This window comes from Genypterus blacodes, unplaced genomic scaffold (genome assembly GCF_046128005.1).
Source record: "Genypterus blacodes isolate CSIRO-AG114 ecotype Tasmania unplaced genomic scaffold, CSIRO-AGI_Gbla_v1 ptg000073l_1, whole genome shotgun sequence".
Lineage (NCBI taxonomy): Eukaryota > Metazoa > Chordata > Actinopteri > Ophidiiformes > Ophidiidae > Genypterus > Genypterus blacodes.
In genome coordinates, this window is record NW_027466883.1 from 3,581,504 (window position 1) to 3,604,655 (window position 23,152).

General features: G+C 44.3%; 2 protein-coding genes across 8 annotated transcripts; one reads left to right on the plus strand and one right to left on the minus strand.

The window, feature by feature from the left end:
• Nucleotides 1-1,311: 1,311 nt before the first annotated feature.
• LOC143006071 (eukaryotic translation initiation factor 5A-1-like) lies at nt 1,312-6,423 on the plus strand. 2 transcript variants are annotated; one of them, XM_076157410.1, is made up of 5 exons: nt 1,312-1,462; nt 2,263-2,459; nt 2,608-2,712; nt 3,879-4,010; nt 4,276-6,423. In XM_076157410.1, the coding sequence occupies exons 2-5, from the start codon at nt 2,271-2,273 to the stop codon at nt 4,330-4,332; spliced, it is 483 nt and encodes a 160-aa protein (XP_076013525.1). In that variant the 5' UTR covers nt 1,312-1,462; nt 2,263-2,270; the 3' UTR covers nt 4,333-6,423. The 2 variants fall into 2 exon arrangements, with proteins under 2 accessions (XP_076013525.1, XP_076013526.1); XM_076157411.1 differs by lacking the exon at nt 1,312-1,462 and adding an exon at nt 1,867-2,001.
• Nucleotides 6,424-9,294: 2,871 nt separating this feature from the next.
• On the minus strand, nt 9,295-22,267 carry LOC143006024 (serine/threonine-protein phosphatase 2A 56 kDa regulatory subunit gamma isoform). 6 transcript variants are annotated; one of them, XM_076157335.1, is made up of 15 exons: nt 22,074-22,247; nt 17,630-17,829; nt 17,435-17,541; nt 16,409-16,519; nt 16,216-16,308; nt 15,940-16,070; nt 15,788-15,847; nt 15,592-15,700; nt 15,328-15,381; nt 15,077-15,247; nt 14,858-14,985; nt 14,631-14,732; nt 14,423-14,495; nt 13,606-13,722; nt 9,295-11,883 (listed from the first exon to the last, which is right to left on the minus strand). In XM_076157335.1, the coding sequence occupies exons 2-15, from the start codon at nt 17,730-17,732 to the stop codon at nt 11,749-11,751; spliced, it is 1,494 nt and encodes a 497-aa protein (XP_076013450.1). In that variant the 5' UTR covers nt 17,733-17,829; nt 22,074-22,247; the 3' UTR covers nt 9,295-11,748. The 6 variants fall into 6 exon arrangements, with proteins under 6 accessions (XP_076013450.1, XP_076013448.1, XP_076013451.1 ...); XM_076157333.1 differs by lacking the exon at nt 17,435-17,541 and having other exon boundaries at nt 22,074-22,266; XM_076157337.1 differs by lacking the exon at nt 17,435-17,541 and having other exon boundaries at nt 11,750-11,883; nt 13,606-13,687; nt 22,074-22,266.
• Nucleotides 22,268-23,152: the final 885 nt, after the last annotated feature.

The window sequence follows — 23,152 nt, forward strand, 5'->3', positions numbered from 1 at the left end:
ACTTTCAGTTCTTGAGACGTAAACAAAATCAAACTCTTGTGAATATGAATTATTCATTGGGCCTCTACATTTTCTGTCTTTCGACTGAAGCAGTCAGTAGAAGTTTTGTGTTTTGAAGTTATATGCAAATAATATAACTATAAACTGGCTACCTTAATGAAAATATATTTGAATTATTGATGACATGTATATCTTGTTGTGTAAAGAAAACAAAAAAGTGGGTGGGAATTATTTTCTTCTTTCTGAGAGCTAATTACCTCATGAGGTGGCTGCAAACACAGACACAATCTTGGCAGGAAATCACCGTTTCACACCCAAATGCAGCCCTGTCTTTATTATAAGAAGCTCTTTGGTGAATTTACTGGATAGCCAATGGTGGCCTCGTTGATGCTGGAATCTCATTTCAATTCCTCGCTGAAACTCTATGGCGCTTTCAAGGTTGGCAAAGTTAATGTGGGAAAGTGTAATATAGATTCATGACTGTAATTTGAAATGATACCCATCATGTCAATATATGAAACTGAGAAATGAAAGTGGTTTCATGAACTGAGGGTATACATACTTAATGCAGCGCATACAAATGTTTCTGGCTTCTTCTTTGTCCTCTTTCAGCTCATAATTTTGGGGCAAACAGAGTTAAGCCCACAACCCTGCCTCAGAAAATGGATGGACTGAATGATTGGCCCTTATTTGCATAGTTAACCGAACATTTACGTATGTCCCACCTTATTTTCCCCTCGGCAAACTTGCACAGTGAGGTCCCACATCCGGCACAGCGTGAACTGAGGGAAACTGGTTATGTTGTAAAAGGGAGTGACAGTTACAATTTTAATCATGATTTCTTTGTCTTCTTATTCTTCTGCAGCAACTGGGGATAACAATGTGTCACTTACGCAGTTAGTTGAAATGTTGACTGATATATTTGTCATATTTATTCTGAGTTTAGACCTTTTAGGCCCTAGTCTGACCACTTTAGCAACAATGTGCTTTGCTGAGCATGTGCGTTGGGGGGAGGGGGGGCACACAAAGCAATGGATAAAGTTGTGACTCATCTTGAGTTAGAAGCACCAGGCAAATGGGCTATTGCATGTGCATGTTATTTTGTGATCAAATTAAAAACACATGAAAAGCGAATCCTTGAACAAAAATGAACAATGTTGTAACGATTTAGCTACAATTTCTATGTTTACATTTGCTGGATAATTATATTCCAGTAATCTAAAATGGTAATATGCTGCTTACTAAAATATGGGGAATCTGATAGATGCACCTGCCGTGTTGACGCTGGTGTGTGTGCGTGTTGACGCTGGTGTGTGTGTGTGTGTGTGTGTGAGAGAGAGAGGTGAGCCACCCCGCATTCGTCATCGCAGCGGCTCGTACCTGTCCTCCCTGTTCCTGCAGTACAAAAGCTCCACGCAGGCGAGAGGAGCTTCTCTTTTTCGCCTAGGCCGGACGCACGAAGGTAAGCACGCGCTCTCCCAGAGAAACGCCGCCATGTTTCATGTACCTGCCGGAGTCTTCACCGTGTGTCCGAGAAGTCGTTTCCAGTGTCGTTTGTCGTTCCGCGGTCACAGGACGGGAACGTTTGTCGATACGGGGCCGTGAGAAGTTTGCTCAAGGTCGGCAGGGATATTGTCAAGCCGTTGTCAATGGGTGTGGGACTGCTATCGTGGCTAACGATGACAGAATGGCTAATTCACCATTTTACATTTGACAAACGGTGTTCGGTTATGAGTTGACTAAGTTACATAGCCAAGGATATAACTAGGTACGGACATTTGATATCCCAAATAAGCTCTGTGTGTGTGTGTATATAGTTCTAAGGTGACGTCCTGTGTCAATCTTCGGCAGCTTCAGTAACACTTACTGACTATACTGAGTCATAAACGCGTGTGGGAGTAAATTTCCGAAGTTAGAACAAAATGGAGTCGTCGTGGCGCTTTTTCTACCAGCAAAAGTGTCTGTTTCAATTTAAGGAAGCCACATATTCAGCGTGACCACGTTAGCACAACTTCTTCCACACGAGGTGTTTCGTAGTTTTAATATTTTATTAATTTTAGCAGTTCGGAATGTAAAATTAAGCCATCCTCACACTTAATTGTTACTTCTTAGTACTATTGTAGTGTGCACACCTTTTGTTTACACAATGAATATAGTCATGCTCTTGAATTTCGACAGCACAGCTTTCTGTAGGTAGTCCTTAATATGCCACAGCTGACTCCAGCTTTTTGCTTTCTTGGGTGGTGACATTGTCTGTTGCAGCTGGCACCATGGCAGACTCGGGTCACATTTTCAGCCAGCAGGAGACGTTCGACCAGCAGGGAGACTCTGGGGCCTCTACCACTATCCCCACACAATGCTCTGCCCTGAGAAAGGGTGGGTTCGTCATGCTGAAAGGAAAACCCTGCAAAATCAATGAGCTGTCCACCTCCAAGACCGGCAAGCACGGACACGCTAAGGTAAAAGCTCCCGCCTCCTTTGGAATGCTGAGCTTAAAGCACTTTAGTCATTTTGGTTGTATTGGGAGCTGCCCCTGGTGCTCACAAGGTGTAAAGCCAGATTTCATTTCCTGTGTGTGTATGTTTGTGTGTGTGTGTGTGTGTCTAGGTTCACATGGTTGGAATCGACATCTTCACTGGGAAGAAATATGAGGACATTTCTCCATCTACCCATAACATGGACGTCCCACTTACCCTGAGGAAAGATTTTACTGTAAGTGTTAATGTTGGCCTCCTTGGCCAACTGTGGGGCCCCATTTGAATACAGTTATCAGTGAGGTTTCCATCGAGGCCCAGTTTCTATTTTTTTGGATCACGTCATGTCTTCATCTGTTGTTGGACTACTGCCCCAAAACTGAGCGTGTGCTGAAATGGGGTTGGGCGATATGGTGAAAATGTAATGATAAAGTACTTTAAAAGACAAGAGGGAGAAACCCCTTGAAGATAAAAGAAGGATTTGGGATCAAGCATTGACATACGGTATTTGGTATATAGTCTAGTAGATATAATTGAAACAAGTTGGTACAGCATCTCAAAGTGGTTAACATGGAAGTGTTGGTAAGGGTTAAGTTGTCAAATTGGTTGAATAACTTTCGACTCAATCAATGAACTTAATTTAAACAGATGGCACAGCAGGGATTGCTTGAGGAGACGACGACAGATTCTGATGTCACCTCTTTTTTCTTTTTCAATGAATTAAACGAAGCTGGTTCTCTTTGACAAAGTAACAAAATAGATTGCTCTCTTGATGGCTGAATGGGTGTGTCAGAGTTGAGCTGTCTCTTGGTAAAGGTGGAGAGAGATACAGGTTTTGAACTGGTTTGGCAGGTTTCAACTGAGCCAACAAGCAGTTAGTACGACACTAGTCAGTCTGGTATGACCTGACAAGTGTATGAAGACAGAAAAGAGGGTACACATGATTAAAATGTGTTGTTGTTATTGCATAACTAAATTGCCTCCATCACAGTCTCATGTTATAAATTAAAATAGCTCTGACTTCATAACAATCTAACAACTTAAAATTGCACTATTTCCATCTGCTTAAGTGCTTTAGAGTTTTTCAGTATAAATGCAAACATGGATGAAGGACGATTGGAGCAGATACAATGAACAAAAGTTGGGTTTTGCTTCTCTATTCTGAGCTTTTCATCCAAGATCTCATGATTTCTATCTCATTTATACTATAAAGGTATGTTAGTCAGTTACTCAGTCGCCAACCGCCATGTTTACTACGCTATCATGTAGAACACCCCTTGAATGGATTTAAGTGTCTGAAATGAGAAATGTAATTCTGATCTGCAGCGATAAACGACTCCACAGGTCACTCAAGGTTTTGCTGACCCCTTTGCCTTTGCATGCTTTGCCCGATGTCTCTCGCAGGTCATGGATGTCTCAGACGGCTACCTCCAGCTGATGGATGACGAAGGATCCATCAGAGAGGACCTTAAGTTACCCGAGGGAGTGCTGGGTGTCGAAATAGACCGGAGGTTTAACAATGATGAAGTGGTTATGGTAAGTATCTCCAAAATGGTGCATTCTCGTGTCTTGATTTAGTATATATTCAGTTTCTAAGCTTTGAGGCTTAAAGATGCAATAATAAGAATGGATTTTTACCTGATGCACATTATCTTGGCAAACGGCTATGAATAGGTGATTTTGCATGAGCTCGGTTGGCGATGAAAGGCAGTGGTTGGTCGCCGACTCTTCCTGCACAGTAATATATTGGCTAGCGATGAGGAACAGCATTGATTCTTGATTCTTTTCACTATCTTTTCAGGTCACTGTGTTAAAAGCTTTAAATGAAGAACACGTCGTCGCCGCCAAGTCATCTTAACCAGCCTACTGGAAACTCGGCATTTCTGCCCTCCAGTTGTGCTCACAAAACCTCACCAAAGCAACTTGCCTTCACCCCGCATCTCTTACCTGTTTCCTTGCCGGTCTACACTGGATCCTGGACTGTTTTGGCTTCTTCAAATGTGCCTCGGGCCTGCCTGGCGTTCCTGTTACCTGTATACCAGCAAGTTGTGACCTTCAACGTGGATGCTCTTTTCTTTCTTTTTTTAACTCTGAATGTATAAGGATCGCTTTTGATTTCACTCCATTTTCTAAATGAGACGTGCCGTTTGGGAGTTGGCTGTGAGATTTGCATTTCTAAGCTGGTTGTTCTGTATAGATGTTGCACTCTGATTTGAGAGAAAATTCCCTCTGACCATTTGCTGACATTGGCACCCCAACCAAGCTCCTCACTCTACATCAGGGGTGGGGAACCTCCGGCAGTATGGTCCCCCCCTCCCCTCCGTCAAAAGTTTTGTTTCATCGCAGCGCAAATTTCGCTTCGCACCCCCGTCAACAGGCTTTTGTGTTCAATTGCAACAGGGCAGATAACGGCCCTAAAGGCATGTGTTGGTTAGAGTATGTGAAGTAGTTGTAGAAGGGAAAAGTGGGAGTGGGGATGAGCGTTGGAAGTGTGTATGGATTTTTAAAGCTTTTGTACAGTGTTGGGAACGGATTATGGTGTATTACATATATTCTACAGAGTTGGAGCTCAAAATTAGTCAAATGTGATTGTGGAATTGAAAAGTATTCTGCTCCACTGCCATGTTGTCATTGAAACGCTGTGTGCTCTCTTTACTTCAAGACCCTGAAGTAACCCAGAGGCTTTAGCAATGTGAAATCATGCCACGGCTCTTGTTACTCTTTTGTTAAAAGAAAAAAAACATATATATAAATGTATGTGGTGTTTTGGTTTGACTATTTGCATGTTGGGAGTTGTGGCATTTCCTGAGTGATCCCCAACTCTTGCACCTCCTGGAGTGGATGCAGTGATGCCCTGTGCCAAATGGAGTTCTTGCAAATCACAGGTTAATTATGCAGTATGATATTTTACTTTATGTTTATGGAATTTTTTATTTTTTTTGAGCATGCTGTGTGTTGGAGTAATTTTTTTTTTCTTGGAAAGGGGTACGAACTAGAAGGGTATATGGTTGTAGGCGATGGGAGTATTGTGTTGGTGTACAAAGCTGTGATACTGGTTATGTGTGGGCCATTACTTTATGATGACATCATTTTGTTTGAGTACACTGCTTCCTGAAGAACAATGCTGTTTCCATTGAGTATTTGAAGATGAGTTGGGCTAAATCAATCTTAATTGGTTGGCCCCAAATGGTTGTGTTTCTATGTTAAAACTGGGCTCCCTCTGTCTTTGAGCCATATTGACATTGACTCATGGGCGTTTGCTTGGCAGATGTCTCTTTCACACTAGTGGCCTCATGGATCTGCTGATAGCACTGTTACATCTGCAGGCTTCCTCTGAAATGTTTTTGAGGAAATGTTTACACTGTTACCAAGGTCCTTGGTCAGGCATGACCTGGGATCACAGCCTTTTCTGGGATACGATTGCAAAATGGATGCGTTCAGTGTGGTGAGTAGCTTCCTCTCAGGGCCCTATAATGATTTTGGAACTGTTACTGTAACAGCAGCAGGAGTTGGGGCAATACATTTAAGATAACTAGCATCATTTTGTTTGTCTTTTACTAATCTGTAGTACTCTGGTGTTGGTTTTCTGTTAGCTTAGTCTTTTTAAGATTTTCATTTGAAATTGTGGACCATCTGCATGTAGTCTTAAATAATGAAATGTGTTTGTGGTATTTGTTGGGAAAGCGGTTTAAGGATACTTTTCCAACTTGGCACAAGTGTCCTTTGTCTGTTATCAAATAGTTTAAGTTTGTCATTTGAATTGTTAATAAGTTCATAAATATTACCTGTGTGTTGAACAAGAGGGTTACAATCTCCAGAAGGAAGAAATTTAAAGATTCATTGTTAACTCATTGAAACAAGGCTTTATGTATGACTATTCTCCTTTACATCACGACTGTCTTTTTGTTCTTCTACCAAGGCAAAATAAAAAGGGTTGCTGGCTACAAGACCCGCCGTCTTATTTTTGGCTCTTCTGTCCAGGACGTGCAGACACTGAAGCCATACTCCTATGATGTGAAGAATGAACAGTTTAATGTATAGGTGGAAATATTTGCACGGGAATCTTTAGGTATCAGATATCGCTGAAAATATAAAGTTTCAACTGTATGCTGGTGGAAGATACTGATTGTTCTGTGTTCGCCCTCATGCTGCTCAACTCAAAAGCCACAAAGTGTGCTTGCGGACCTGTTTCATTGGATTAAGGACTGAAGTTTGGCAACATAATGGGATCCATTGCATGAAGTTATCACTGCAATACCTTAAAGTTGTAAGCACAAGACCTCTTTTTTGAAACGAGTGAAAACTGATATTGATCAAAGTTTTGGGTCATATGTTTTTTCTAGAAGTTAAAAATGAGTGTGAGGGTTTTAGCTAAATGGGCATTCAGCGTGCTTGTAACTGAAGTTGCTTCTTGCGTGTGTCAGGTCATAAATGCCTCAAATGGAAAAGTTTCAGCTTTCAGCCGTCCCACACATACTTCTTTGTCTAGACCTGTCCCCCTGGAGAACAAAGAAGCTGCGTAGCCCTGGGCTAGAGCGAGGGAAGGAGAGGGGAGCAAAAGCAGGGTGAGGGGAATGCCACCAGGCCCTTGTCATCGTGGCCTATCATTTAAAGGAGGATGAGTGAGGAAGATGGGGTGGGGGGGGGGGGGATTGGCCAACACAAACATATTTACAAATTATACACTTCTGCTTCATCATGAATATGTATTTAGTGATTAATAGTCAGCATACACCCATTTTATATGGTACAACCAGGAAGTGAAAATGAAGACATTTTTGGGGTCAAATCCCATGCGAACATGTCCCTATGCAAACGTCAAAAATCTAAATTTTGTCTTGCGTGCCCCTCTTACACACACACACACACACACACACACATGCATTTGCAGAGGGGTCAGCACATGGCAGCCATGATGGAGCAGTTTTGGGGGTTAGGACACCTCAGCAGTGCCCTGGAGGCAAATTGCCAACTCTCCAGCTGCCAGTGAACCAGACTCTCTTACTTGAGGACTGGAGCAAAGGTAAGCGACAGGTAAGTGGCATTACTTCATTGTCACTTGTGCGTTGACAGAACCTTGAGTCAACATCAAACAATACACAGTTTGCAATGCCTGCTTGTGTTACTAGCTGCTCATTGGTGTCTCTTCGGATGACTGCAACGGCTGCCAACAAAACTATAAACTTGCACAAGCAAAACCACAATGAGATGATGAGCTGATACAGAGTTGCATTGGGGAAGCTCTGGTTCAGCTCCCTTTTGAGAATATGGTCTTATTGTCTTGAATGAAATTAGAAAAAAAATTCTCACGTGATTACACAATGTCCTGTGTTGAAACGCCATGCTAAAGTTTACAATTGCTTATCTATAAGTATAAAGTCTATTGAAGTTCGGACTGGCTGTCTAATGCCAAACGGAAGGTCGTAGATTGCACAAGTAGATGGTGCTGTAATTTCTACTATTTCCCCGCAGAGGGCACTGTTGGTTGTTGTTTTCAAACGTGCCAGTTCACTGGTTGGAGCCTTGGAACAGCATTTTATTGTGACTGTGATGACGTCACTCTCCTACAATTTTGTACCTATGTAAGTTGTTTGTAAGCAAGAGAGAGAGACAATCAACAATACATTTTTTTGGGGGGGGGTTTCTTCCGGTTATTTTCAATAATTTCATGCGTGTCATTTCACGGCATTAGAAGTCACTGCTGTTTCATTCCCAGGCCGGTAGATGGCGCATTAATGCTCGCGTGGTTTGGAAGTAGGCGCACCGGCACATAGAGAAGGCGAGAGAGAGAGAGAGAGAGAGAGAGACAGAGACAGAGACAGAGATCGTGTCACGAGGTGTTACACCCACGTCGTTGATTGGATAACACTGTTGCTCGCAAAGTGCTTAGAGACTCTCTTAGCCACCGACATGCATCCGTTCTTCCCCCGTGCAGTGTCCATATTGGATTATGATCGAATCTTGCTTTCGCCAGTAGAGGGCGTTGTTGTTGCCATTTGAGACCAGGAAGTCCGGTGTTTATGTATCAGCTTCCTTGAGCTGGTGAGCCGCTGGACTTTTCTGTCGCCTTTAAGCTCTGGTTTACTGTCTCTCATACAACCCGCGACTTGTTTCTGCAGCGTAGTTTCTTCATTCGTGTGGAAGTTTAAACACCTTTAATGTGCATTTGCGCCGCGGCAAGACGCACCGCGCTCTGCCGCTTCTCTAAGCTAGGCCTGTCCTCATCGATACATTTGATTCATTAATGTTTACGTGTAAATGTGTGCGTGCTGTATTCAACATTCAAACATCTGAATGAAATAAACTGACTGAATAGTCGCCGAATTCTCTCAAATGTTCCGGGTCAAATAGATTAACCCTTCATAAATGTTTCAGGTGTTTGCGTGCTTCTGACCTGTGAGTATTTCAGTTCATAAAGGACAATTAAATACATTTCATAATTTTCCTTTTGCTGCTCTGTTTGGCTGTTTTAGCAGTCTTCTTATGTCTTCTTATGTAAAGTATGTCTTCTTATGTAAAGTATGTCTTTACTTTATATATCTAATTTGACATCCAATGAATGTATTTAATCGCTGCTATCGATGAATACCCATTCCCAGCTACCTGTTCACAAATGCCTTACACAAAGTTACTGCTTGCTGGTGACAGTCTATGGAGCACAATATAATCATACGTTCAGTATAATCAAAATGATACACATTTCCTCATAATTTCTGTTTGTAATTGTTAATAAAACATTAAAAATAAGATGTGCAACAGCCATTGTCAGTGTGCCCTTTGAGTCAAGTAAAGCCAAAATGGATGCATGATTGAAAATATATATATTCAAATAATCTCTTTATTCATTCTATATAGTTGTACACCACTAAAGACAGTGATAGGAGCACACAATGGGTATGAACATTTGTCAGTTATTAGAGGAAGAAGGAAACTTTGCAGATTTTAATAAAAAAAAAAGAGCATTTTCTAAGTACTTGTGCTGTCGGACGTTCAGCAAGAGACAAGGAAAATAAGAAGTTATGTGCCAGATCGACTTATTTTACTTGCTATTGATGTTTTATTCTGTACAGAGGGACAATTTGTACAAAATTAATCTAGATATATAACACTAAATGAAACAAGGTAAATCATATATACAATATTAACTAAAGTAATATAGTACAGGTCACATACAAAAAAGGACACTTTAAGTTATATTTTGGAAATAACATAAAAATAAAGAGATCTGCAAAGACCTTGCAGAATCAGAAAGAGCCACCAAATAATTTCAAACCATCTTTGTTATTCACCACTAAAATATACCTCAAACAGTTCTGACGCAAACTTGTAAAATCCATAAAACATCTCTCCCAGCAAGCAGGACTGTTTTATAAATGCAATGACAGAAAGAAATCAGTTTGGTGAATGGCATTCCTCCAGGGGAAAAGGTACATGTTTAACATGGTAGTTTTAATTTACATCTTTTTGCATTCAAGCAAATACAGTATTAATACAATTAACAAGCCAAGTCACAATGTCAGTTTATTTTCAGCATCTGGCATTTCTGTGGCCATTTGACCCTAGTTTGTTTCAGCAATCAGCATTCTGAAAGGCCAGAACAACAAAAAACAAAACCAAAAAAAACAACCTCCTCATCCGACATCCACGCAACAAACCTCCAGGGACAAGACAAAGAAATATTACATAGCAAATGTGAAGATATCTAGCAGACCTCTTAGTTGAAACAATGGTACTGACTGATAGATCAGATTTTCCAATCCCAGAGAACTTTCCAGCTGGAAAACATACAACACACAAACGTTGCAAACCAGACTGTCAGGAAGAATAGCAAAACAAAACAAGTCTTGCAGAAGTGCTTGTTCATTTCCAAGGCTAGATTCCAGTTAAGAATACAATACTTTTATTACTACTGAGATTAAAATTCATTAAAATAAATACATCTTCTCTCTTTAATTAGATATGAGGATTTAAAAACCTTTTAACTATACAAGACCAAGAAAGAGATCCATAGAGGTCCTGACTCACCAAAAGTGCTTTTACACCAGACAGTGAGCAACTCCTGTTGAGATCTGTGCTTCATCTATTTAAACTCCAATATTTCCTTTACTGTGTGAATCATCCCCATTAATGAAACAGTACATATAACCTAACCCACCGCTCACCTCAGACACCTGATGCTCGTCTTATTCTCTTTCAGCATCAGCGTCCATTCAGTATACAGCCGTTACGTGCATCTGAGACCTCTGATCCCACAATGTTTCCACTTAAGCGGCTAAGAAGCACAATAATTCCATTGGTCTTCATGGTTGTCTCCTAACGCGTCACTACAGCAAGTACCATTGTTTGAACCGTCAATGCCTCATTGTGGTCTGTTTTAGCAAATATTGTCAATGAGCGTAAGGAAGCAAAGCACATGAGCGAGCTGCATATGGCACAAAAACAATAAGCTGGAAAGTGTCAGATGTCCACAGAACAACTTCCTCTTTGCTCGCCATCTGGACACAGCAAGGTAAGGCCAGGCCTCATTTTGGTCTGGAGGGTGCGAAACAAAAAAGTGTCTTTTTGAACGTCAGCGACCAAAAGCAAAGGCAAGCGTCTCCGTTGAAGTCACAGATAAGACTCATACCCACAAAACAAAAGAATATAAAGAACACAACAGTCTTGGCACTGACGAGATAGCCCAAAGGTTGAGCAAAAAATCAAAACGTACAACGGATGACAGGAAAGTCTCATCTACATTAAGCCACAGTCTCTGTTTGTGGTGTTGTTCCCTTTGACAGTAAAGAAAACCAAACAGAGAGCGAGGATCTTTAGACACGAGTCCGGAAGTTCCTACGTCTCCGTGTCCAGGCCGGTGTGGAGATGTTTTGCAAGGAGGAATGAAGGAACAGACGGTGTGGGGCGTCTCTTCTCCCAGCTTCCACATTTACAGTGAGCGCACGAGGGGATGGAAGGAAGAGAAGGAAAGGAGAAACGAAGGTGGTGGGAGGGGACGGAAACCTAATCTGAGATATACACATTCTCCAAAAACAAAAACAATAAAACCTGAGAAAGCAGAAATCTGAGGGGGGTGGATACAAATATTCTCCACTGGTTTACCCAATGTGCTGCATTGTACGGATCTGGAAAAGGAACGGATGAAATGTACAGAAAGTGTACAGTGAGAATTCGGGGGGGGAAATTTGATGCAACGAGTCCACGGCCACATATTCAGGCCGCCGGAGCTGACGGGCGTTAGAGTGGGCAGTTGAACCGAGAGCCAGCAAGGTTGGATCTAGAGTCCGTCGTGGGTGGTCAACATTTCGTCGGCTCTGCGGTGGGACTCCAAGGCTTTTGCGGTGTAGATATCCTGAGGCAACTCAGACTTGCGTCGCACCAGTGAGCGCTCTTTCCGCTGGTCATGCTGCAACTGACAGGGAGGGAATAGATGGGGGTTAGAGCGTGATGAAGAACACAGACACATCATCACCCACCACATGACATTTCAGATTATCCGATTGTGTGTTTGCGACAGATGCAAAGCAACTCAGTGACGTACAAGCACACACACACACCAAAATCTCACTTGCAGAGTGAAGACCACTTATGTATGAAGATGATTGTGTTGAAGCAGAGCATACCGAGCTATAGGGCTGGCCCCCTGGTCGAGCTATAGGACTGGCCCCCTGGTCAAGCTATAGGACTGGCCCCCTGGTCAAGCTATAGGGCTGGCCCCCTGGCTGAGCTATAGGGCTGGCCCCCTGGTCAAGCTATAGGACTGGCCCCCTGGTCAAGCTATAGGGCTGGCCCCCTGGTCAAGCTATAGGGCTGGCCCCCTGGTCAAGCTATAGGACTGGCCCCCTGGTCAAGCTATAGGGCTGGCCCCCTGGTCAAGCTATAGGGCTGGCCCCCTGGTTTTCAGTCTGCAAAATCTTGTTCCTTAAGTACTTAAGTATTCTTTTTTTTTGCAGGCAAAGTAGTTTGACCCACAGTAGACCAAAGTATGTAAAAGTCACAATATTGAGCAACATAGCCTCAGTTAGTGCATACAACACTGTCAAACCATGTTGTGTACATAACAAAACTTAGCCTTCATAAGAAAAAAAAAAGCTGTCGTGTCAAAAGAATGATAAAAAGACAAAATTATGAGATTTATTCTTAATCTTATTGGCAAAAATTTGCTCCCATAAGCAATTAATGGCACACAACACATGTACTTAATTTGTGCTGTGAGAGTACATTAGTGACTTAATGCTGCCACTTGCTGGACGTATTTGGAAACTGCAGTGGCCGTGAATAGACGGTCACGAATGCAACAGTTTGGCGGGCCCATATTCAAAAACGTGTCGGTGACAAACCAGCAGATGGTCAAAGCTCGGGGCCAGCACTACTGAGCTACAGGTAACTGGACAAAAATGTGAGAATCGGTGCAGAGCGACAAACTAAATACACAAACTATCACACACAGCAAGCAAGGGGACATGGACGTCTACAAAGAAAAAAGGTTTTGATTCCAGTGTTCAGCCCATCGCCACAATTATTAGTTCAGTATTTTTGCGGACTGGTAGAAGCAGTAACAACACAGACCAAAACCACCAAGACTAAGATATGCACTTGTATCAATGATTTGGATTAAACCAGGCTCAGACTACACAAGTTTAGCCACAGATTGATCTTGTGTGATTTGGGACACAAAGCCTTCGCTGACCCGGGCACTTGGTAGGTCTGAGCAGTTGGGATGCATTCTCAGAGCGCAGTCACGCATGCACTGAAAATGTTTGTTTCATTTCTTTAGCGTGTTGGAGATCGGCTCAATGTCACGGTAAAAGCCAATGACAGCGTGACAATGTGAACTCTGGCAGGCATTTCAACTCCCGGCATGCAGCTCTGCATGCTCTCACCGATCAGCTCTTCCCAGGTGAGAGATCTGGTAAAATTGTGCAGCTTGCCTGTGATCGGTGACGCAGTGTGCGTGCACCGCAATGTGCCAGATTACAGGAAACGCAATGGAGCGTGTTTTCGGGGCTGACTGAACTCGTGTAGTCTGACCCCAGCCTGAGAAGAATCCCAAAGCTTCGGTAAGAGACAAATCTGTTATTGCACAGAGTGATTGCAAGAGGTGAGATGGGATAGAGACAGAAGTCAGGTTTACCTGAGTTGCGCCTTCCTCAACTGTCTTTTTTAACCTCTGAACATCTTCTATCAAAGGGACATCCGTCTCCATTGCTACAGGACTATTGAGGTCAGAGGAATCAACATACACAGAGAACTATGTTGAAAAGAAAGGGAAACAAAAACAGAACACAAAAAGGATGGAGAAGACTTTCAGTCGCATGCAAAGAAGAATGAATCAATGAAAACGGGCAACTCTGATGTTCTGCAGCTATCCACTAAACCGGCTTTAGTTGAGGTGAAGGAATCAAAGTGAAGAGTCCCTGGAGAAGATGTATTGATTAGAGAATAGCCACTTGATGGGACCAGATTAGGATGAGTTAATATTCTGGTTACGCCTTTCACCGCAACTAAACCCTTACAGCAATGTCACGCATCAAACTCTTTACAGGCTGATGGGAAACATTCATCATTATCAATTTAGTATTACATCAACACGGACAGAAAAGGTCACCGCATTTCAGCAACACAAACGGCCTACAAAGGAGGAAACACACCTCTATATTATATACTGTATACAAGCCCACAGTATATACACGCACAGACACACAATCGGACACACACACCTTGGTAAGAGAAGGGACACACACACACACACACACACACACACACACACACACACACACACACACACACACACACACACACACACACACACACACACACACACACACACACACACACACACACACACACACACACACACACACACACACACACACACACACACACACACACACACACACACACACACACACACACACACACACACACACACGACGGCGAGCACGACTCACCTGTGGATTTGATTTGGCGAGGTTCTCAATCTTGACCCAGGCCTCCTCGCGCTCTTTTGACTTTGCCTTCTCTCTGTTGAACACAGCACCACAAAACCTCGCGTCACTATTGTGATCAACGTGAAACCGAGCCGCCGCGTCGGGCCCGTTGGTTATTACGTTGGGTTACTCGGGACAATGAAAGAGCGTCGGCGGTGGCGTTGCCTACTTGTTTTTCTCAGCCCTGAACTGCTGTGTGCAGTCGTCAAAGAGCTTCTGATTCATCTCCATGAAAAGCTTCAGAGCGTTGTAAATGAGGCCATGGATGGTCCTGCAAACAGACACACACACATTTTTGTCCATCTATCTGGTGAAGTACTTGAAAGACAAATTATGCAGGAGGCTTTTCTACGACAAAGGAAAGGGAAAGTTACATGTTGACACGTTTACACTCACTTGTTCCAGTGGGTCTTGGAGTTTCGGTAGAGGGCAGGAAACATGATGGGCAGAATCTTTGCCGCGTTGTCGCTAATTAGGCTCATTATGTACTCGTTGTTCCAGTAGTACAGAGCTCTCTCTGCCACCTACGCAAAACAAACACACACCGTCAGGCCAATACTGGCACACGTGTTCTCTTATGGACAACAGATGTGAGTTAGGAGTGTGTCAAGTTACCTGGAAGTGTGGGCTGGACACACACTTGGCCAGTTGTCGGAACAGAGGCTCCTGCACCTTGACGAACTCAGAGGGCTCGATGACATCCAGGATTTCTTCCAGCTCGTTGAGGAACATCACCTCCTTAGGACTGTGGGTCTTGGGCCAGTACTTCAGCAGAGCCATCACCACCTGTCAAGAGATGGAAACGTTAAAGGACGAGGACGAGGAGGACAAACGTCATCGGCGGCGTGTTCCATTTGGTTTCATACCGGCTCAGTTAGAGTGCTGTCCTTTTCCAAAAACTGTACAACGCAGTAGGCCAGCTGCAGAAGAAGAAGATGAGAATGAAGCAACTCTAATGGGCAAGAGTATTTAAATATCTCCTCTGTCAATAAGCTTGTATTCAAGAAAATCCTGCCACGTTTAGTACAACACAACGCTTATTTGCCAAATAAGTTCCACAACCTTTCCATGACTTTGTCCCAAATTGTCATGACTGCATTTCCACACACACACACACACACACGTCTCACCTGTGGATGGTAGACACTGAGTGATTTGACTTTGTGCAGAGGCAATAACACCTTCAACAGGAAAATCTTGTGCTCCTCTTTTAGTGGTAAGGCAAATCCATTGATTATACTGTGGAGGTAATGAAGAGAACATCATTAAGGTAAGGTAAAGGCTTTTGTGTGTGAAACCTTACACGTCACCGTTTCCATTTCTCACCTTCCAAGTATTTCCAGTAGTTCCGCTATACCATTATGATGTTCCGTCTCATAGATAAACCTGGAGGGACAGACGATACAGGATGTATATTAAGCAGAACGATGGTTCAGTCAATCTGGAAATGCCGTCGGCGGTGTGAAGGGAAAGCTCACCTATAGAAAATATTATTGATCTGTTTTCTGATATACGCCCTCAGGCCCAGGAACTTTCCGTAGATCCTGTGCAGGGTGGTCTTCAGGAAGTCTCTCTCTCTGGGATCCTCACTATCAAATAGGTCTAAGAGCTACAATGCAAGATCGGAAGCGGGAAGTTGAAGAAAGAAATTACAAAATGAATCAAGCGTCCATTGAAAATAAATAATAACTGCCATCATCCAAACAAAGTTCTAAAGGTAGATTCTTTTTAACTGTAGTGTATTTTGTTCTTACCTGCATTACAAATTTCTGGTCGATGTATTTCTTGGCTATGTTAGGCTGGAAATCAGGAGATTCTAAAAACCTAAGGAAAAATTCATAGACGAGCTGCAAGAGAAGCAAACGCAATTAGAGTAGCCGGCTCTTTTTGGACAAAATTCAGACGGAATATCGACGGATGGTTTGACAGGATTGAAATGGAGTTTACCTGGAGGTGTGGCCATGCAGCCTCCAGCGTGGGCTCGTCCTCCTCCGGATCAAACTCGGCTCCGGTCGGGTTGGACGACGGAGGCAGAGTTCTGAACATATTCACAGCAAACTGAAAGAGGAGAGACCGAGGTGATTCTCGTTTATTGACAGTAATGACCTTACATTCCTTTTTTTCTACCTTGTTTTTACAGATCTAAACTGTGACAGCGTCCCACAAGACAAGGACAAACATTACGAGATTTAAAACATACAGATTTTGTTCTATGTTATCTTTTGTCTTCGTTGGTGGCCTCCTGATTGTGGCCCATAATAATGGAGTATGTGGTGTTTCTGGGCTGGTACAGTATCAACTGACTCCCTGTGGGCTGCTGGTCCCTGCCGGGCGGATCATGGGACAGTGCAGGTGGCCTAGTAAGACACTGAGAGCCTTGTCTGAAAGGATAAGCTGCAAGGTAGGTAGACTTTACTGCAGGACAACCCTGAACAGGCTCTGTGTGTGTGTGTGTGTGTGTGTGTGTGTGTGTGTGTGTGTGTGTGTGTGTGTGTGTGTGTGTGTGTGTGTGTGTGTGTGTGTGTGTGTGTGTGAGAGTGAGTGAGTGAGTGAGTGAGTGAGAGAATGGATGAACACACACCAACATCTGCTTTTTAGGGTTCGGGCGATAACAAGATAGAATCTGGGCCAGCACAAGAACCGAGCATTGTGTTATGTTCCGGTCTGGTGTCCCTGCACGTGGACGACTTTGGTGATCCCCCATTAATGATCAACCACTACAAAACAGTGTCCCCCAAACACACTGAATGCTTTCAATCCCCAACTTATAAACGCTTTTTTGTCACTTTCTTCAGCATTAAGTCTTCACAAATGTCCAACAAAATCAGTTTAAAAAAAGCAAAGGTGGTCATAAAAAAGGATCAGCAATGCCATTTTCTCCATTCTAACCACAGAGCTTTGCGTTAACTCTTTGCGAGTCCAGACATAAAGACACAGTAAGCCCGGGCCGACCTCCCTCTTATCCGCGCTCACCTGCTGCTCGTCTCTACCGGCTTCCTCCCATTCTCTGCTCAGGTCGCACAGTTCCCACAGGTCCATAACATTCATGCACCTCAAACCTACAGCCATGCTAATGTGTGCTGAGGAATATATTATTTAGTGAGGTGGTGGAGTGAAAAGACACTGGCCTTGACCCGCAGTGGTGCTTTAGATTTCAGCTCTACTCACCATATGCACCACCTCGGGGTAGATGGGCTCCGTGATGACATTCCTGTTGTGGGTGATGTACTCCACCATTTCGCTCAGCGCCGCCCGCTTCACTTCCTTCCATTTCAGGTCACTCAGCGGGTCGGACAGGAAGTCGAAAAGGACGCAGCACTGCCGCAGCTTCTGGATGAACAGCTTCTCCTGCTCAGCCGGGGCCACATCTAAAACACGCCAGGAGAGGAAACATTTGGGAATTAGAGACGCAACAAGTTTTGGTAGTTTACCGGAGGAGGTTCAGAGGTAATTGATCAACAGAGGAAGGAAGTGAGTATGAAGTATTGGGCGCACATGTGAGAGGTGTGGCACATTTTGTAGAGTGAGCCACGCCCACACAAATCAAACGGCACCACCATCAGACTGAAGGAGACAACTAATCGACCTGCCAGCTTTGATCTATATCTGATTACAGCTGTACCAAGTCAAGGCGGTGACAGACCCACAGATGCCAGCGATTGCAATACACCCACTAGGCTGCTTTGTGTGGGGGCGAGACAGGTAAAAAGAGTACGGACGTGGAAGGAGGGAGAAGAAGTAGAAACGAAGAGGCGGTTAAGAGAAATGCGAAGGGGAGAACCAACTACGAGGCGGCACGAGAGCGACGGAGGCCGCCAAATGAGTCACGGTGCACAAAGTGCAGCAGGAGAGAGCGGGGAGCAATGACTGACATGGTTAAAGGCCAGAGAGAGAGAGAGAGAGAGAGAGAGAGACTGAGGGACAGACGAGAGGATGGAGACGAGAAAGAGAGGAAGGATTTGGGGGCGTCTGGGTGAACGGTCAGGGTCTAATCGCTGGACGCTGACAAACAATATAACTCAAGAATAGCCATTGAAGTCTGCCGTTATATTTACCCCGCAGCGGTTTGAGGACTTCCTGTTTCGCTTCGTGACTCTTGTAAACAAACCAACAATCTATTTCAGAGCCAACCATTCACACATAACACACTGAGGAAGCAGCAGTCGCTCCCAATTCCCCGCTTCCTACCTGCTCATGTGGTGCAGTGAAACACACACACACACTGTAATTACATCACAGGCACTTGTTTGTTTGTCTCCCTCTGATCATTTCTTGCCTTATTTCTGACAATCACCCTAAAATAGACCGATCCTTCCTGTCCAGCTATTCCGTCACTCAACCCACGCCGGTAACGAATGTAGAGTGTATTCATTGAATAGACACAAGCAGCTGTGACACAGATAACAGGCCTGTCAAATAAAGGCTCTCTCTCTCTCTCTCTCTCTCTCTCTCTCTCTCTCTCTCTCTCTCTCTCTCTCTCTCTCTCTCTCTCTCTCTCTCTCTCTCTCTCTCTCTCTCTCTCTCTCTCTCTCTCTCTCTCTCTCTCTCTCTCTCTCTCTCTCTCTCTCTCTCTCTCTCTCTCTCTCTCTCTCTCTCTCTCTCTCTCTCTCTCTCTCTCTCTCTCTCTCTCTCTCTCTCTCTCTCTCTCTCTCTCTCTCTCTCTCTCTCTCAGTGCATTGTAAATGCTTCACAATGCACCTTTAATCTACCGGTATCTATAATAATTCTGTCTGGATTTGCCACAGCGCTGCGTCTCTGTGAGAAAGGCCGAGTTTTGCAAGCAAGCACGCACAAAAATAAGACACCTGAGATGAAGGATCTGCAGACTGTATTTAATAGATCCACACCATTTTAAAACGCCACTCTAATAAACCAAGTGATAATAACCATAAACAGGCATCAGTAAAGGGAGCAGCATGGACGCCACCTCTGCCCCCACCCCGAGGCCGCCGCCTGATCATGTGGAGGACGTTCGACGCAACCGCCGCGCTTCGGCCAAATTAGATCAGATACGTATGCGGCACATGCATCAAAGGGTAAACAAAATTGGATTCCATTCCTTTTCCGTGTCTGTGTTGGAACCTGTAGGCTGAACGCTTCCAATTATCAAGATGAATAAGGTTGCGAGAAGAATTTTGGTGTGTGTGAGTGTGAATAGGATACAGGGTTTAAACGGGGGAAGATGTGTGCAGATCAGATGAACAGATAAGAAGCGTTTGTTCTGATTTGTTTCACAGATTTAGAGTGAATGGAAAAGAGAGAAACACTAACAGGAAATTTGGTATATGGTGAAATAAGAATGAGCAGATGAAGAAGTGGCTAGTTTGACACGAATTCAGACAAAGTGACAAAGGCCATTAGGCAGAATAGAACACGCACAAAATATGCACACAGACACAAAAGCAACACCAGACGTTCTTGCAAATAGGCAGATTCCAGGTAAGAGGAGAGATGTCTTATTCAGACATAATGGAGACTTGCTAACACACACGCGCGCTTATGCGGTGTCAGTTTCAAGTCGGCCAATTTGTCTTGATGACAGCGAGAGGTTGGGGATTCCAGAGCAGAGAGGGTAAGTGTGTGTGTGTGTGTGTGTGTGTGTGTGTGTGTGTGTGTGTGTGTGTGTGTGTGTGTGTGTGTGTGTGTGTGTGTGTGTGTGTGTGTGTGTGTGTGTGTGTGTGTGTGTGTGTGTGTGTGTGTGTATTAACGGTGACTTTCGTGGAGATTTGACAGCCTGAGGTGCCATCAAGGCTACAAAAGGGGAAGAATCTGGAAGAACCAAAAAGCATAATAGACAAACTCAAACCCCAAACATCAGGGTGAGGCGTTTGATGTCGGACTGGCAGAACTGGAACACCAAACACCAAAGTCTTCCACTATGTGTGATTTCTGTCCCGATGCGTTGTGAGGGCAAAGGGATATTTACTGTGAGACCTGAAACTGGACTGGAATGTGTTCCCATGCCTTGCACCCTCGGCCACCCTCACCATGCCAGACTCACACTGCTCCCATTACATAAGTCTGTCTGCGAGTGTTATGAAGTTTCTGTACAGCCTAAAATACCCAGCGGGTTGTTGTGTAACAGATAAGGCAACGTGTTGCCATCCTAAAACTGATGCCACTTCTATTCGTGTAACTTTGGAGTGAAGCAACACACAGGGACGGGGGAAAGGGGTGCAATTTGTCATAATAATGGCCTACGGCCCATTTTCCCCTCAAATGGGTCAAAAGAACAGATACTAGTGTGGCGTGAGGATTGGATTGGTAATCTGCTTTACTGACAGCGTTACGATCAATATAAAAGGATTGATTGGCTGCTGGGCGGAACAACAACAACATTTGTACAGCTTTAAAAACAGCATAAAGGCGAGGAGGTAGGAAGGTATCCCACGCAAATACTATGATGCAAATACAGAGACGGGTCTCTGAATTCATTCTGTCCCATGTGTTTGTGTGTGTGTGTATGCGTGTGTGCATTCAGTGGCCATTTTATTAGGGAAATCCAAACTGGATTTACATTACAGTACATCAATGGCTACACGATGTGACGTAACACATCTTTCTAAAGCGGGAGGCCTAAAGTATCGAGGCATAAGTCAAACAGGTGATCGGGTGAGAAGCGATTGTAAGTGGTCACTTAAGGTTACCTGACATATACATGGATGCAGAGCATGAAGGAGGGAGGAATCTGAATATCATTTTCTAATTTGAGACCCAGTCCCAATTCTATCAGCAACCATATTGTCATTCAAAGCTGTTCCCCATGTGACTCAATCGAAAGTAATCAATAATTGCCCAAGGCTTCATCTAAGTACAGTGGTAACCTAGGCCAGGGCATTCAAACATGACCGAGTACATTGTACACACACACACACACACACACACACATTCATAAAGTCTGGTGTTGTAATCTCAACTCTCTGCTTGAATTTTGTAAGTCGTTTGTTTGCATTTCTGTCGGTCGTATGTGACGAGGGTACTGAAGGGAGAGGCTGTGTGTGTGTCTATGTGTGTGTGTGGGTAGAATAGGGGGCTGCTGCAGAGCCTTCAACACTGTGACCAGCTTGTACCCAGATGAACTGAAGTGTGACAAAAACGCTGCGCCGGTGCTGAACGAGAAGCTGGAGGGGAGGAGCAGAGAGGATCACACACTTCAGTGTCGGATTCCTCCTTGGCGTTTGCTCAAGGGGCGCAGAAACAAATTGCACACGTAAATAAAAATCCCATCACAATCATACATACTCACACACACACGAAGGGCTGAGGAGAAAACCCTTCCCTAGGCTATGACCTCACTTCCTTTGACATCACTTGGTCGGCGGGGGGATGGGCAGATAGGGTAGCTAGCTAGTAAAACCAGATTTCTGTGCAGCTGCCTAGTCCCACTGTTATGCACACAAGCCTTACAAAGAATCAATCCACGGCTCGCTTTCAAGCTGAGCGGCTCCCCAAACTGTCCATTTAAAGAAACAACGGTGCCCACCTCCAACGGGTGAATGCTGAGTAACCAAACAGTAACCAGTGGAGGGGGATAGGAGCACAGCAACACACAGCTCTCCCTCTCCCTTAATTCCCTAAAACAATACAGGAAGAATAATTTGTCTTTACGTACCTCTGAAGTGCATAAGAGCCACCGGCTGAAAGGGCCCATTGGAATTTGGTGCATCCACAACCATCCTGTCTCCAGATTTATTGCATGTCAACATCTAAACCTCAACCAGGAAGGCGATCCACTCAGGGCGAGAGGCCAGCCTCCATTTTAGCACAAAAGCAGATCAGAAAATGAAGCTCTCTGCTGCTGGAGGGAACAGGCTACTTAGTGATGTCAGCAGCCAGGGAGCGAGCTGATTGGCTGAGCTCAAAATGCTGTGGAGCAATGCCAGCGAAGGCTGCTGGGAGAGAGGAGAGGTGATTGGCTAAAGGGACATGGGAAGGGTGGGACATAAGAAAGGAATTTTGCTCTGGCTCCTCCTCCTCCCCCTCTCTCCTCCCCCTCCTCCCTCTCTCTGCTCTCTGCAAGGCAGGCCCGGCTACAGATCTTAGGTCAGATCTACTCAAATCTTACTCCACTCATGAGCCATTGGCTGGCTTCCTGCTTGGACATAATCTCACTTTGGATAAGCAGCTGTGAATAAGTTAGTCTGAGCGAGGTGAAGAGAGCCAGAGGGGCGAGGGTGTCTCTCATTGTTTCCTCCTTTTTCAGGCTTGAGCCTTTATCAAAAGGATGTGGCCGAGAAGGTCAGGAGGGGGCCTTGAATGTTTCGCTTCAGTGTGGAACAGAAGGAGACACGGAGGAGGGAGAATGTGAGGGAGGAGGACAGGAGCGTTTTGGGACCCGGAGAGGATTTTCACCTGAGTGACACAGATTGGAAAGACAAGATCTAGTGTAATGTCGGAAAAACCGAGGGAAAAAATAATCTAATGTGTGGCTCTGAATGGAATGATCCATGCAATCATTTTGGTGGTATTTTGGTTTCCTCACACTCAGACAATTCTTCAATGTTTGGGACTAAACACATGTATTCTTCAATGAGCACAAACTGACTCTCGGAGCAGAAACCTTCACATGCATGTGTGACGTTATTCGGTTCCGATGAAAAGACTTTGGTGAACGACGCGTTTCCGACGGACGCAAATGAGCTCAGCAAAATCAGACAGTAAACAGGAAATGAAAGCGAGAGGACCGAAAAA